Source organism: Elephas maximus, chromosome 11, assembly GCF_024166365.1.
Source record: "Elephas maximus indicus isolate mEleMax1 chromosome 11, mEleMax1 primary haplotype, whole genome shotgun sequence".
NCBI classification, from domain to species: domain Eukaryota; kingdom Metazoa; phylum Chordata; class Mammalia; order Proboscidea; family Elephantidae; genus Elephas; species Elephas maximus.
In genome coordinates, this window is record NC_064829.1 from 57,941,925 (window position 1) to 57,958,230 (window position 16,306).

General features: G+C 37.7%; 1 protein-coding gene across 7 annotated transcripts in view; it reads right to left on the reverse strand.

The window, feature by feature from the left end:
- Positions 1-16,306, reverse strand: part of DYM (dymeclin) — a 351,008-nt gene that overhangs the window by 283,108 nt on the left and 51,594 nt on the right. For all 7 annotated transcript variants that reach the window (XM_049900187.1, XM_049900186.1, XM_049900183.1 and 4 more), the window contains exon 6: positions 3,424-3,496. In XM_049900187.1, coding sequence (XP_049756144.1) covers positions 3,424-3,496 — 73 coding nt within the window. The remainder of the gene's footprint in view (positions 1-3,423; positions 3,497-16,306) is intronic.

A 16,306-nucleotide genomic window follows, 5' to 3' on the forward strand; every position in this document is an offset into this window, starting at 1 on the left:
GTCTATCTTGGTAATCACTTTGCAGCACCGGCATGCCAATGTTAAACGTACAAAGTCTGATGTTAAGGTGTAACAGTATCCCTTGTTCTCACATGCTAATATTCTCCCTTAAATTATAAGATGGTCCATAATACTGCACTACAGTTGTGGTAGATGAAACACATAAAGAGTAATTTGGTTTCACATGGAAACCGTTACCAAGACAATCCTTGTAGGATGAAGTTCCAAGAACATTACCATAAATCATAAGAAACTGTTTCAGCAGCTGGTTAAAGCTGAGTGTACATGATACAAGACATCTGGTTGTCTGTGCATTTTCAGTTCATTTAAAAAGTATAAACACATTAAAACACTGGAATGCTTGATATATTACAACACTGCTTGCTCCTCAAGAGCGTTTAAGTGGCTGGTCTTTTCACTGTGTTCAAGGCTTTTTTACCATCCAAAAGGATTTACTATTTCCATACCCCTTAACATCACCAAGACATTTTATCAATAAAGGTAGGAATGTACTCATTTAGGATATATATTTGGTAATGAAATAAATGCAACAGAAGTGATGCTATCTCAAAAATTTAAATCAGGAATATGTACACACACTGACATATAAAAGGTAGACAAAATATGTTTCCCCTCCCTTCTCATTCATCTCTTTCCCTTCTTATTAAGTACTTTAGTTCTTAAATTCTACAAAGGAGTTTATGTTTGCTCGACACACATACTGAGCACAGACTGCAATACACACTGGGGTAAGCACAATAGGAAAAGCATGAAAATCAGGGCTATTTAAAGAATTAAATATCTGAAAAGACAGACAGGCCAATGGGCAATTAAATAATTGTTAGATTCGTGCTATAAGCAATAACAACTACAGAAATTCAGACACAGCTGTAAAATGATATTCCTACTTTGTTGTTTTTAATTGCTACTGAGTCAAGACCCCAAGTGTGCAGAGTAGAACTGCTCCATAGGGTTTTCATGACTGTGACCTTTCGGAATCAGAGAGCCAGGCCTCTCTTCTGAGGCGCCTCTGCGTGGGTTTGAGCTGCTAACCTTTTGGCTAACAGTCAAGCACTTAACCATTTGCGCCACCCAGAGAGCCATACTCCTACTACCGCTGTTTTATTCAGGGTTTCCGGCTTTATCTAACTCCTAAGTGGTTAAATGGTTACGTGCTCTGGGCTCCAGCCTAAATCTCACTCTTATTTGTCTCCTCGTCCACATTCTCCAAAGATCACTCCATCTATTCTCATCTCTTCAATGATCAGCTGTATCTGGACTACAATACAATCCATATTCTAAACTCAGAACACTCCTAAACTCCAAATCCACTCAACTATCTGCTAATTAGACATCCTCACGTACACATCTCAAAGTCAAAATATCTAATACACACTAACTTACATGTAATAAAAGGAAAGATAAAAGAAAATGCCAATGTTTCCTTGTACTTGCAGAAAGAAAAACTGAAAGAATGAATAAGAAATAACAAATGGTTACCACCTTAAGGTGTGCGCATTCTCTGATTCGTTGTGTCATCTTTCTCCCTGACAATGGATTTCCACGTTTATAGTATATAATTTTTGTTAAGAGCTTTTTATAACAATAAGAATTGCAGTAAAGCATATGTAACAGAAATATAGTACAGCAGCTTAGTCAAAACAGGTGTGTGTTTTTTTCATGTAAGAAGAAATCTAAAGATAAGTAATCCAGGGCTGGTATAATAATTCCAGAATGTCACCCATACCTCTGGGACACTGATAGCTCCTGGAACGCTATTCTTTGCATACAGCACTCGTTACCACAGTTCCAAGATGCACTGCCTCCACGTTCCAGGAAGGAAGACAGGAGAAGGGCAACGAGCAAAAGGCTGAAGGGTACATGCTCTGGAAGCTCGTGATTTCTGCTTAGATCTCACTAGCCCAAACTGGGTCACATGGCCACACTTAGTTGCCAGGGTACCTGAAAATTAAGCTGGGCACACACTAACAATATTTGAGTTCTGTTAGAAGGGGAGGGGAGAAAGGATATTGGGCTTGCAAATAGCTGCGTCTGTCACATGACTTCAACTTGCAGGGGAAATTTTCCCCTGTGCCCTTCCCTATCAGGTATTCCTCAGTTGTCTCAGCCCTACCTTCCAGTCCCAGCAGTTACAACCAGGTTTGCTGGTTCTCACTTCTCAATCTATATGAAAATTCCAGATGCTGCACTCATGCACAACAAAGGCCGGGAGCACATTTTTCTGACAAATACATCTCTTTCCTTATTGAGCCACAGGCAAACGGCACATCTCCAACCATATCCACACACAGACTGAGATTCTGTGATGATAAACTTTAAAATTCAAGTCTTCATTTCAAAAATAATTCCTTTAAAAATAATTGCCTCAAAACTGGTTCTTTGGGGGCAAAAAAAAAAAATCACAGAGAATAATACAATGGTTTCTGGCACTCCCACAGTACACACACACAAAAAATATACAATGTATCTGTGGTATTAAAATTTCATTGCAGGAAAGGGGAAGGGACAATTAGAGTAAAAGGTCTAAAAAGGTACCTCGCGGGGGACAATAATGGAAAAAAAGGTTGAGAATCACTATTTTAAAAGTAACAAACTGGATTAACATTTTGAACCAGATAGGAATTGCACTGGGCTATAATAATTTTTTTTAGAAACTAGTTATAGTAGCTTGAGCAAATAAAGGTCTATTTTTCTCACATGAAAAGTCAGGGAGGCGGGAGGCCGGGGGGGAAGGGCTGGCAGCTGACAGCTTTGGTTCAGAAGCTCAGTGACGTCAAAGCAGAGCTCTCTGTGAGTCTCATGGTACCAAATGGCCACACAACTCAAAAGGCCTCCCCACATTCCAACAGCAGGAAGGAGATGTGTCAAGAGCAAAACAGTATGCCTCCTAGCTGGGTCAGTTTCCCTTAAAGAGCTTTACCCAGAATTCTCACTCCAAGGCTTCTCCCTACATCTCACTGACCACCTCGAGCTTCAAGCAGGTTGGAAAAGGAAATGGAGAGAACAAATACTGGGTTTACAACTAGCTGTCTCTGCCACATAGGGATGGGTTAGTTTCAAAGTATCAGAGCAATTGACTTCTAAGTTCCAAATAACCCTTGTCTTAAACCCTTGTTTACAAAAGGCTGTTAGCCAGTCTAATAATGTGCCTACCATATGCTTAATGTTGCTGAAGAGCTTGGTCATTTTTCCCTTCACAACATGAAATTCTTGCTTTAATGATGAAACATCAGGCAAGTATTAGTAGGCAACACAGATAAAAGAACCCCATAGATGTTTAGTCCTTAAAAGGTACACATAAAAGCACTATACCAGGACCCGTGGATCCTGCAACGTGCGACAGATTATCATCTTCAATACATAAAAAAAGATAAAATAAATTCTGTTTTAGCCAGAACTTACAAGAGTGGAATATCAGTGATTAAGTGCATCAAACAGCAGATCAGTTCTTCCAAAAGATCTTCTGAGGCAGAACCTGGTAAGACACATGAAAAGTTTTTTAAGAAAGTATAAAATAGAATGGAGTTGTTTTAAAGTTAGATCTTCACTCCTAACGCGAATAAGAACAGTTATAATTACGTAAACTGAGGTCAAACTACCGTTGACCCCAGAATAAAATCCAAATTATGAGTAAGTCAGTATCTATTATAATCTTCACCTAGTATAGGAAATCTGAACAACCACTATTAATTATATGGCTCTTAAAGCTTGAGGGTATCTTATGGCTCCTCTAGGCCTGTAGTTTTCAGATTTCTTATATTGTACTATTTCTTCAAATGAAATCTTACATAACGTCAAACTAATAAAACAGATAAAAACCAAGCTGCTCTACATGCTTTGTTTGAAGCAGAGGTTGAGGACCTTTAGCTCCCTCCTCCTCCAAATATTTGACCTTACCCTTGATCTTCTTGATGGATAAGAACCCCTGGGGCTCCACAGATCGCAGACAGAAAACCATTGAGACCAATCACAATTTTAGAAAGAACCAAAGATAAAATTGCTTTCCCAAGTCCCAAAACAAGTGGCAAAGGCCATTAATTGAGACCAACCACAATTTTAGAAAGAACCAAAGATAAAATTGCTTTCCTAAGTCCCAAAACAAGTGGCAAAGGCCGGACGCAAATTACCATTCCAATAGAAATGCTCCTCTGCCCCCATCAAATAGCTCTAGTTAAGTGACCTCTAATTTTCAAGTCCAATTGACATCTTATGGCTTCTGGACACTACTGACACCTGCTCCTTCAAGAAACTCTTTCCTCCCTTAGTTCCTATGACACCTTATTCCTACCTGACTTCTTCTTCTATTCCTCCCTAGCATGTTTCCTCAGTATACCTTTCAACTTGGTGAGTTCCACCACTGGCTTTGTTCTCTTCTTACTTCCTATGATCTCCCTGGTCAATCATCACGTATATGTTGATGATTTCTAAATCTATAGTTTTTCCTCTTGACCTCTCCACTGAAATTCACGTTTTTATATCCAATTGCTTACTGGTATCTCCACCCGGATGCATCACCAGTACCTCAGACTCTACATGTTCAAAACTGAACTTCTCTCCCCCAACGCTTTAAATCCACCTGTTTCTTGTTTTCTCCTTCTTGGTTCATAGTATCAGTAATCCAAGCCCAAAACCCAGACTACTCTCTCTTCTTCATCTTTCTATAACCAATCAGTTTCTAGGTCCCCTTCTCTGATATTTCCTCATTTCCTCTTTTCTTCATCTCCTCTGTCATGCTTTAATTCATTATCTCATCATCTCAGTTCAACTGAACAGTTGTTAAATTAAAACTCACTCTCAAACTCCTTCAAACTTTCCCAACTAGTATTCCGACCTCCAATTTCACACTTTTCCAGTCTTAAGTCCAGGTTACTATCAGAGGAAGCTAACTAAACTCCATCCTTTCCTGGCTTAGATCTTTTCAATTGTTTTAAGCCAATTAATGTGTATTAGAAATAATTCCAAGCTCCAAAGTGCCTTACACAAGACTCTTCAAGATGAGGGTCCTGCATCCCTTTCTTTTATGTCTCAAAATCATTCCCTTTACAAATCAGATTCCAGCCATACCAAGCTGCCTGCTACATGCCATTTCATGCCTCCTCAACAACATTCCCTCTACCTGGAATACCTTGCAACAGTAAGAACTTGATCTCTTCAAAAGAGCATTTTCATCCATCTGAACAATCCTGAGTTTTCATCTTCTCTAACAAACCCAACTCTCTTGCCTCACTCTGAATAAAAACAATCATCTATAAAGCATTTATGCCTTGTGCATATGTCTTTCATTGCATACGTCAGTTACGTTATTCCAACATTTTCTATCTACATGTCAGCAGGACCTTACTGGGCTTTGTACTTCTGAAGGGCAATGACCAACAAAGAGCTTGGCAAATAGTATACACTCAATATATGTTTGCTGAACTGAACTCAGGTGTCTAAGTATAAATCCAGCAGCTATTTCCAAAAAACCAAAGCACTTGGAGTCTCAAAAAAACTTAGCAATTCTTTCCTTTAGATTACAGTATCACTTGGTATTTAGAAATTACAAAGAAATTCCTTCCTGCTTGCCACAAATAGAACTGGCACAGTAAGTAACTCTCTGAGGGTGAGTACACAGACTTAAGAGAATATTAAATCATACTGAACACATCAATCAGTGCTAAAAAGGATATACAGCAAAATCAGGTTCAATAACCACGTTAAGTATCACTACAAGCAGCCATAGGTTTGGCTTATCTAGAGCAGAGAGTAAAATAAGGAAATAAGCAATGCTTATCTCTGAGGTTACACGATAAGGGGTAGATAAACAAGATTCTAACTAAAATCTCTTCCATTGCCAAGGCTGTCTGACATATACCCAAGTGAATTAACAACCTATTCCACCAAGCCGATTTATTGACACATAATATATATTCAATACATGCTTGCTGAACTGCAGTGTCACTCACTGGCTCATCCTGAATGTAGTGACTCAGACTAAGACCCAACTTAAAATCACTTACTGATTCCCTAAAGAATATTTCAGACTAAAAAAATTGACCAGTTTAATAATATACCCATGTACAGCCAAGCAGCCAGCACAGTTTATTACAGAAGGTGAAGGAACAAGCACTCGGTGCCCACAGTTGGTAGTCAACTGGATTTTCTTCTTCCAAGAGTACGAACACATCTAATTTTTAAACCTTACAAAGGTGACAAAGTTCTCTATTTGGTATCTCAAATGCCATCTAAATCATGATCTCACCCAAGTTTACAGCTGGTTCAGTTAACAAGTATATTCACTAATTTAGCACAATGATGATGATAAATACACTTCATACAACTAAAATGTAACATTTCAAGGTCAAAGCTCTAACAAAACACAGGACAAGAATAAACAATTTTCAGTTGAAATCTCTGAAGACTTCCATTTACTAAAAGAACATTCTTGCAGAATATATATTCACATTTATTGGCTAATTATTATACAATAAGTGAAGAAAGACAAGATTTGATTGCTTATTGGGTTTAAGGCCAAGCAAGCTATTCGTATTGCACTATTTTTTTAAGCAGTCTTTTACATCACTTCAGCTTTCATATGAGGCCAAATGTCTTCCTTAGTTCCAGTAAGACCAAATACATACAAACTCACCTACTAAGAAAATCTTCTCTCAAAAGTCCCTGAAATTTGCAGGTCAATGACAAAGTAAATGGAGGTTCTTTCAGTAAACGACTTTGCAGAGAGATTCAGTGTGTTTAATACATTGTGAAGGTTTACAATCCAACTGTTTTATCTTTTAAGGAGTTTTAAATTATTCTCTAAATTTCTATAGCTCTAGTCAAATATTTTAATGTTTCAAATCTTTGCATCTGAGAGCAGTATTAATAGCTAAAATTTACTGATACTTTACAATCTGACAGGCATTGTGCTAAGCACTTCAGACTTGTTATCCCATAATAAACCTGAGAATAACTCTTAGAAGGTTAACTACAATTACCATCATTTTACAGATGAAAAAATTAAGTCTCAGACAGGTTAGTTTACTAACCCAAGTTCAGTAAGTGAAAGAACCCGAATTTGAACCCAAATCTGACTCCAGGTTCTCAAGGGGAAAAAAATTTTTTTCATAAATTTTTTAAAATAATTAATTTTCATTGAGAATAACCAAAACCCAGTGCCGTCGAGTCGATTCGGACTCATAGCGACCCTATAGGACAGAGTAGAACTGCCCCATAGAGTTTCCAAGGAGTGCCTGGCAGATTCGAACTGCTGACCCTTTGGTTAGCAGCTGTAGCACTTAACCACTATGCCACCAGGGTTTCCGGTTGTTGAGAATATACGCAGCAAAATATACACCAATTCAAGTTTCTACATGTACAATTCAGTGACGCTGATTACATTCTTTAAGTTGTGCAACCATTTTCACTCTCCTTTTCTTTCTCACCATCCCCTAAGGTTCCTATCTATTCCTTATAGCTGCTGTTGTCAATTTGATCCCATACAGACAGATCTTAAAAGAGCATAATGCTCAAGGCAGACATTTGTTACTAGTTAAGCAAAGCTACTATTTGGTTTTAAGAAGACTTCAGGGGATATTTTTGGTTTAAGGTTTAAAGATTATCTTACGGCAATAGTTTTAGAGATTCATCCACTGTCCATAGCTCCAGAAAGTCTGGATTCTATGAAATTTTAAAATTCTGTTCTACATTTCCCCCCTTTCGATCAGGATTCTTCTATAGACTCTTTGATCAAAATGTTCAGTAATGGTAGCCTGGCACCATCCAGTTCTTCTGGTCTCATTGCAAAGGAAGCAGTTTATAAATTATTTTTAAAGACCTATTTATTTCTAAAGTTAACAACAACAAAAAAAAAATCCAGTCAACCAACCCATGTTTCACTGAACACCCTTAATACAAATCCCAGATAAGTGAGTACCATGAGCCATATTAGGACAGAGAGAGAGAGATCTTAAGCATCACATATTAGTTCATACATCTACATGATACACTATACATTCATCAACATATACTGGAAGTCTTTGACTTAAATATCCAATTTACAAATAATCTAAAACAATGAATAAATATAAACTATTTATGAGTATCATGAAGAACAAGGTCACTGAAATCCCACCCCTATACCTGGCATTTCCTCACTATAAATAAGTCCCTAATCCTTCTCTGGTCCCCATGAGTTTTGCCAAAGAAAGGGGCAAATAAAGACAGGATGACATCTAAGGTCCCTTACAGGTCTGATAATCTATACTTAATCTATACTTAAAACAAGCTGCAGTCCCTATTAGTATTTCTGCTTGAACCCATTCAATACCATGTGCTAAAACATCAGTCTACCACTCCCTCATTTTGTCCTTAAGGGAGACAACAAGAAAACCGTAAATAGTGCCCTAATCAAATGCCTTCCATCAGAGCAGGAGGGGAGGGCAGGAGAGGGGGAAAAGAAGAATTAAAAAAGCACTCACTCGGAGAAGGGAAAAAAATAGCACTGATGGAAAACAAAGCTGCAGCCAGAAAAAAGAAACATATGGGTCACTTAAGTCAGGTTACACATAGTTATTAAAAGTAATAGTAAAAGACAGTGAGCTAATTGCTGTTTTCTTTCCATTCAGAAAGTTAAGCTGCCAGTTTCTCAATGCTGCCCAATACTATCTGTGCCAAATGCAAGTACTAAAAAATTAATCAAGAAATAACAGAGCCGTACTCAAAAACCAAGCTAATGGAGTGCCTGGAAAGTTCAGAGCAAAACTGACTTCCTTAAAATGGAAGACAAACATGGAAGCTAGATTATATTTACTATAAACCTGTATTCAGAAAATATGGTACAATCTATGTTATTGCCAGTTTGAATTGTGAAGATAATATCTGAATTATTCTAGAATATTAAAAATCGGATCTAGACTTTTAATTAGCCAAATGTAAAACTGCCTCTATAAATTAATCATAAGAGGAAAAGCAAATGGACTCACTGTTTTCTAAAAATAAAACTGATCTATATTTCAATGCATTACACTACTTGGAGGCCTGTGCCCCATACCATCCCAATACAATCCGCAATAATTCTGGTTGACTGCTTTTACCGTGGTTAAAGGAAATGTTTCTAATTACCCTAAAGGATAATATAGTCTACCAAGTTTGATTATAAAATGTGCCTCTTAGTAAGTTTAATTGATTTCGTTCCACAAATGACACAAAGGAAAGATAGAGAAATATAAAACTCTTATCACCGATTACATGACCAAAGAGTAATTCAGAAGCTCCTAGAGGCACTTTTGTTTTTCTGCAAAGCTAGATTACAACTCTTATACTGTTAAATATTTTAAAAGAGTAAGTCCATGATTTCTTTTTACTCTGAGTAACACTTTTCAGTTACTGGTTTATTTTTTGCATTATTACCTATAACTAAAAGAACCCTGGTGCTCAGTGGCTAACCAAAAGGCTGGCAGTTTGAACCTACCCAGTGACCCCGAGGCAGAAAAACCTGGAGATATGTTTCTGTAAAGACTGCAACCTAGGAAACACGATGGAACAGTTCTACTGTCACGTGGGGTCACTATGAGATGAAAATCGACTCAATGGCACCCAACAACAACAGCCTTGACTAATGGAATTAAACTGCTGTGTTTTATATGAAAACAAAACCAAATAGCCATTCAGTATACAATTTCAGCCAGCCCCATCGACTGGGGACTGCCTCCAACAGAGAGAACAGGGAAACCCTGCTGCCACAAAAGCCAGATCACCTCCGCCACCTGAAAAAGCCAATCCACTTCCAAAGGAGAAAGATTCACCTCCACAGAGTTTACTGAACAAACACACCACAAATTCTGAAGGTAATTCTTTTTTTTTTTTTTTAATTCTAAAGAGTTTTTAAAAGGTTTTAAGCCAGAGAGAGAGTGGAAAGAAAACTGGTGTTGGGGAAGGAGGTACGACTGAGGATTTTTTTCTATTTCCACAAATTTCCCATCTTACATAATTTTTTCTTCTGTTTGAAAGGCCAGAGTGAGACAAAAGGCTGACAGAACCTGTCAACTGTTTCTCAATGGAGGGTCCCCGGCTGTTTTTTTGAGGGACACCCAAATATCACTATCAGGAAGTCTCTTCTGTTTTGGTTCACTTTCTCCAGAAGAGTACCCACTAATCTCCTGGCAGTAGAGGGGATGAGATGGGCAAAATCCTGGTGCCAGCATTCTAGGAGCCAAGTCAAAACCCTTCACTCTTCCCAGTTCTGTTCTCAGTACACCACCCACCCTCAACTGTGCCGGAGCACGCATACAGGGGGTGATCAGGGACTCCTGGGTTAGCCTCTCTAGAGAGCACATCTCTAGAATACTGAAATTGGGGGTGGTGCTCTCATGACCACATGGGAGGGGAAAGGATCTGGGTGTCTAACTGCTTCTTGCAACCAAACCTCCTGGTTGTCTGCCTTGGCAGAAAATAAATGTCTACATCCTAAAAAGCTACTGAAATCTCTCTCTCTTAGAACAGTTGTATACTAAACAAACATAAGAAAAGCTTATTTTAGTGTCTTATCAAATGTAAGCTAATGGCAAATAACCATATACCTCATTGGTATAATGTCTCCATCTTTTGTGCCTCAAATCTCTTTTCTAGAAATACAAAATGTATTGGGCTCTTAGCCCACAATCATAAAGGCTGTATACAAGAGTTATCATCATATAACGATACAAATTCTCTCTAGCAAGCAATTTGCTACCACATAATGTATAGCCAATGGGAAAATATGAAATCTCCACAAATTTAGATTACAAACTCAGAGCTTCCTAATAGTCACATTACCCTCATAAAGATTGCTTCACTGAAAAATGCCAGCAATATCCATCTGATCACAGCAGAATTACAAAGTGGAAGAAACATAAAAATTCTGTATGCCGTACTATCCCAATATACCTAATATGCCTCAAACAGCTGACTTTGTTGTTTGCAGATGGTCCTCTACTTGTGTAAGTTTGACCTTCAAACAGCCTGTATTACTACCTATCCCTAAATAGTCCTTCACACATCTAATTCAGATATTCATACGCCAGCTAATAACTGAATGTTTTCAGCTACTGCATGGTGACGCTGCTTGCCAGCCAACTTGGGTTCTATTTTTTTCCCCAATCAGCGGTTTCTGCGCAATTATTTAATTTTATTGTATTTTTTTAAATTGTAAAAAGAAATGAGTTGAAAATATGACGCTAGTGATAAGAAGTAGAAATCTCAAAGAACATGTAAGATTAAGACGAAAATAATTACGTATGCCAAGAACAGACTATTTCAAAAAGATAGTCACTGGACTTAAGCCATGGACCAAAAACAAACAAAATTGAAGTGCATGTATAAAATCCTGCAGTGATAATGCTGTATTAAAGAAGGGTACAGTCTGTCAGTAAATAGGCAGAATCACTGATCATCTGACCACAGAGATGGCTCTTTCAGTGATAAATTGTTTTTACACTGTCTCTATGTTAGGTTACCTAGGATATACAATAAAACCACGCTTCTTTCTCAGCTTGGTTAAGAGTGGAGGGTGTGGGGGTAAAGAAGGTATTCTGAGAGTACGCTTGGCCCCAAAATAAACACAGTATATCTCTCACTCTTTACCTGATAAATTATTAGATGGTATATTATTTAGAAGGAGTCCTAGTGGAGTAATGGTTAAGTGCTTGGGGGCTAACCAAAAGGTTGGCAGTTTGAACCCACCAGCCACTCGGTGAGAGAAAAGACTTGGTGATCTGCTCCCATAAAAATTTACAGCCTTCCTGTAGGGCTGCTATGAGTCAGAATCAACTTGATGGCAATAGGTTTGGTTTTGGTTTTTTATATAGGATCAAACTGACACCAGCAACTCGAAAGTTTAGATAGGAACTTAGAGGGCAGTGAGTTTATGTTAATAGAGGAGGGACATCAGAAGGAGGGTGAGAATGGTTGCCAACCTGAAGAATGTAATCAATGTCACTGAATTGTACATGCAGAAAATGTTGAATCGGTGTATGTATTGCTGTGTATATTCTCAGCAAGAACAAAAATAAAATAAATTATTAAAAAAAAAAAATTTACAGCCTAAGAAACACTATGGGGCACTTCTGCTCTGTCCTACAGGGTCGCTGTAAGAATCGACTCGACCACACACAACAATATGAGATAACATATTATTTGTAATTTAACATCTTTTAAATAATATCAAAACATAATTAAGAGTTTCACTTTCTATGCCTCTTTTTCTCTCTCCTCCCCACCAAAAAAAAAACCAAACCCATTTCTGTCGAGTCAATTCCAAATCATAGCGACCCTATAGGACAGAGTAGAACTGCCCCATAGAGTTTCCAGGAGCACCTGGTGTATATGAACTGCCAACCTTTTGATTAGCAGAACAACTCTTAACCACTACGCCACCAGGGTTTCCTCTCTCCCCAAAGTTAACTCAAAACTGCACAAAACAATGAGTAATTTTCCATGGAATACATCAGCTAGAACAGAAACAGCAACAAAAAAAAAAAAGACAGCAAATAAAATTGCTAAAATTATATTAATATGTTTGCTTAATTCAATAATAATATCATAATAATTAAAGTGATCACATTTTAGCTATGAAAAGAAGGACAATAGCTTTAAAAGAAAAGTAGGACATATTATGACTTAGCTTCCCTACAAGCAGAACATATGACTTAGCTTCCTTACAACAAGCCAACTACATCATTTGTTTGGAAAGAAACTTTAGAGCTCTTGAAACGAGTTTAATTTTGGTATTCTTAATTCAGCAAAATCTCAAAAAAGAAACTTAAATAAAGACAAATAAACTCAGTCTTTATTTATCCAGTATTACTAGAGAAAAAGTCAGATTTTCCACATAAATTAAACAGAAAACATAAACTAAAAGATATCTTGTTCACATACAAACTGGACTTTGCTTATCTAATCTGCACATGTGACGGAGAGTGCAAATATAAATTTTGGCAAATTCCATTCTGTCTATAAACTTCTTACCAAAGAAAAAGGAAAGATCTTACCTACTAAATATCCTGTACACCTATACAGTACACTGTATGTGATTTGCCTTCCTGTGATAATGAAGTATTCAGAATAAGAATTTTTGGCCATTCTTCAGTTTCCTCAAAATGTACAGAAGCACTTAATGACACTTTTGACTTCATTGAAATGGAAAGAGACAGCATCCTCAGACACGTGCCTATAAAATGACTATCAATGTGACCGGTCACAGAAAAGATGTTGAACTGTTGTCCAACTAGTCTGGGGAACCATTGGGGGACATCAAGGTCAACTGGCATAACAAAGTGTATTAATAAAATGTTCTGCATCCCACTTTGGTGAGTGGAGTCTGGGGTATTAAAACCTAACAAGTGGCCATCTATTATTGGTTACATCAATTGGTCCCAACCCACTTGGAGCGAAGGAGAATGAACACCAAAGACACAAGGAAAATATTAGCCCAAGAGACAGAAAGGGTCACATAAACCAGAGATTCTATCAGCCTGAGACCAGAAGAACTAGACAGTGCCCAGTTACCACCAATGACCACCCTGAAGGGGAACACAACAGTCCCTGACAGAGCAGGAGAAAAGCATGGAGCAGAACTAAAATTCACGTAAAAAGACGAGACTTAATGGTCTGAGACTGGAGGAACATTTGAAGCCATGGCCCCCAGACGCTCTGTTAACCCAGAACTAAAACCATTCCTGAAGCCCACTCTTCAGATAAAGATCGGACTGGACCATATAACATAAAATAATACTCATGAAGAGTGTGCTTGTTAGTGCAAGCATATAGGTGAGACCAAGTGGGCAGGATGAGAAGTCAGGAAGGAACAGAAGCTCTTTGGATGGACACAGAAAACCCGGGGTGGAAAGAGGGAGTGTGCTATCACATCATAGGGATTGTAACTAGTGTCACATAACAATATGTGTATAAATTTCTGTATGAGAAATTAACTTGAGCTGTAAACTTTCACCTAAGCACAATAAAAAAAAAAAATTGGCCAACTATAAAATTGTATTTTCAAAGTGTAGGACAAGAAGGATGTATTTTTCCAATTTGGAAATAAGTGAGAACGAGAATGGAGAAAATAATTAAAGAATAAAACAGAAATTTATATTCTACTTCTCCAACACTATTCCATGATCTTTAAAAAGGCCAAAGGAAGGCTAGAAAAGGATGACTAGGCCATACCTGAGTTGTTCAATGGAATGTCTAGGAAATTCCTTCACTATCATGTTAACAGGGTCTCAGAAGGGAGAAAATATAAATACTTGTGGTCACTCTACCACCTTGAATTGGACCATGTTGTACCATGGCTTTTCATTTGTTTGAAATGTAACATAATTCTCTAATATATTTATATGATAATAACCAGAATTTCTTTTAAGATTTTTGCCAACCAAGCATGACTTAAAAAAAAATGTTTGAGTACATAAAAGGCTAACTTTCCACTGAATCTTTTCTATCTCCCCACAACATTGTTTTTAAAAATTCTAGAATTTAAGAAATATTTCACAAGTGGATATGCACGTACTGAAAATTCACTGCATTATGATTTTGATCTGGTTAGACAATAAACCCTTTGTGTGTTTGTTCTCCTTGCCAACATTTGATTTTGTTTAGCAACCATAGTGGAAAGAGAACCATTTCTACTTTTATGAAAGTATGTGTGATTATATATATTTGTGAAACCCACAGAGCAGAAAGGCTACAATTAAAAGGATAAACATTATAGTTCTCCCAGCCCCACATGAGAAATTGGTAATGTTTGACTTTGAGTCATACACGTGATCTCTGTCAGCTCAAGGTGGGCAGGAAAGCCTAATGAGGGAGGAAGTATCTTTAGAAAAAGAGAACACAGGAAGCCCAGGAGCCATACTTTGCCTGCAAAGAGAAGTTAGTGTGACTAAGGAGGCATTCTTTAGAGTCAGCTTCCAACTGTGCTACCTATACTCCTGGGGGGAGAGGAAGACTTTCCAGTTTTTTAAACTGATGCTTGAGAGAGTCCCTGAGATCAAGGAGTCCCTTTTTGCGATAGCCCTAAGAAAGACACAACATCACTTGGGTAGTATTCCAGCCAGGAATGCATAGCCTGGAACAGATCACAAGGAAATATCAAGTAAACCTCAAATGAGGAACGTGTCATAAAAACAAAGGGGTTGTACCCTTCAGAAACTTCAATGTCATAAAAGAGAAACGCCATAGAAATGTTCGAGATAAGATGACTAAGTACTATGACAACTAAATATAAGACTTAATCCTGGGCTGGAGCCTATACTGAGGGGAAAAAAAAATCTACAAGAGCCACATGGTCTCATCAGTTGGTGCAGAAAAGGCATCCGACAAAGTCCAACACCCATTCATGATAAAAACTCTCAGCAAAATAGGAACAGAAGAGAAAGTTCTCAACATAATGAAGGCCATTTAAACAAAGCCAACAGCCAACATCATCCTAAATGGAGAGAGTCTGAAGGCATTCCCCTGGAGAATGGGAACCAGACAAGAATGCCCTTTATTACCACTCTTATTCAACAATGTGCTAGAGGTCCTAGCCAGAGAAATTAGACTAGAAAAAAAATAAATAAAGGGCATCGGTATTGATAAGGAAGAATTAAAAGTGTCCCTATTTGCAGATGATATGATCTTATACACAGAAAACCCTAAAGAATCCACAAGAAAACTACTGGAAGTAATAAAGAGTTCAGCAAAATATCAGGATACAAGATAAACATACAAAAATCAGTTGGATTCCTCTACACCAACAAAGAGAACGTTGAAGAGGAAATCACCAAAACAATACCATTTACAATACCCCCAAGAAGATAAAATACTTAGGAATAAACCTAACCAAAGATGTAAAAGACCTATACAAAGAAAACTACAAGACACTACTGTAAGAAACCAAAAGAGACCTATATAAGTGGAAAAATATACCTCGCTCATGGATAGGAAGATGCGACATTGTGAAAATGTCTATTCTACCCAAAGCAATCTATAGACAAAATGCAATCCCGATCCAAATTCCAATGGCATTTTTTAATGAGATGGAGAAACAAATCACCAACTTTATATGGAAGGGAAAGAGGCCCCAGATAAGTAAAGCATTACTGAAAAACAAGAACAAAGCAGGAGGCCTCCCACTACCTGACTTTAGAACCTATTATACCGCCACAGTAGTCAAAACAGCCTGGTACTGGTGCAACAACAGATACATAGACCAATGGAACAGAACTGAGAATCCACACATACATTCATCCACTTATAAGCAGCTGATATTTGACAAAAGGCTCAAAGT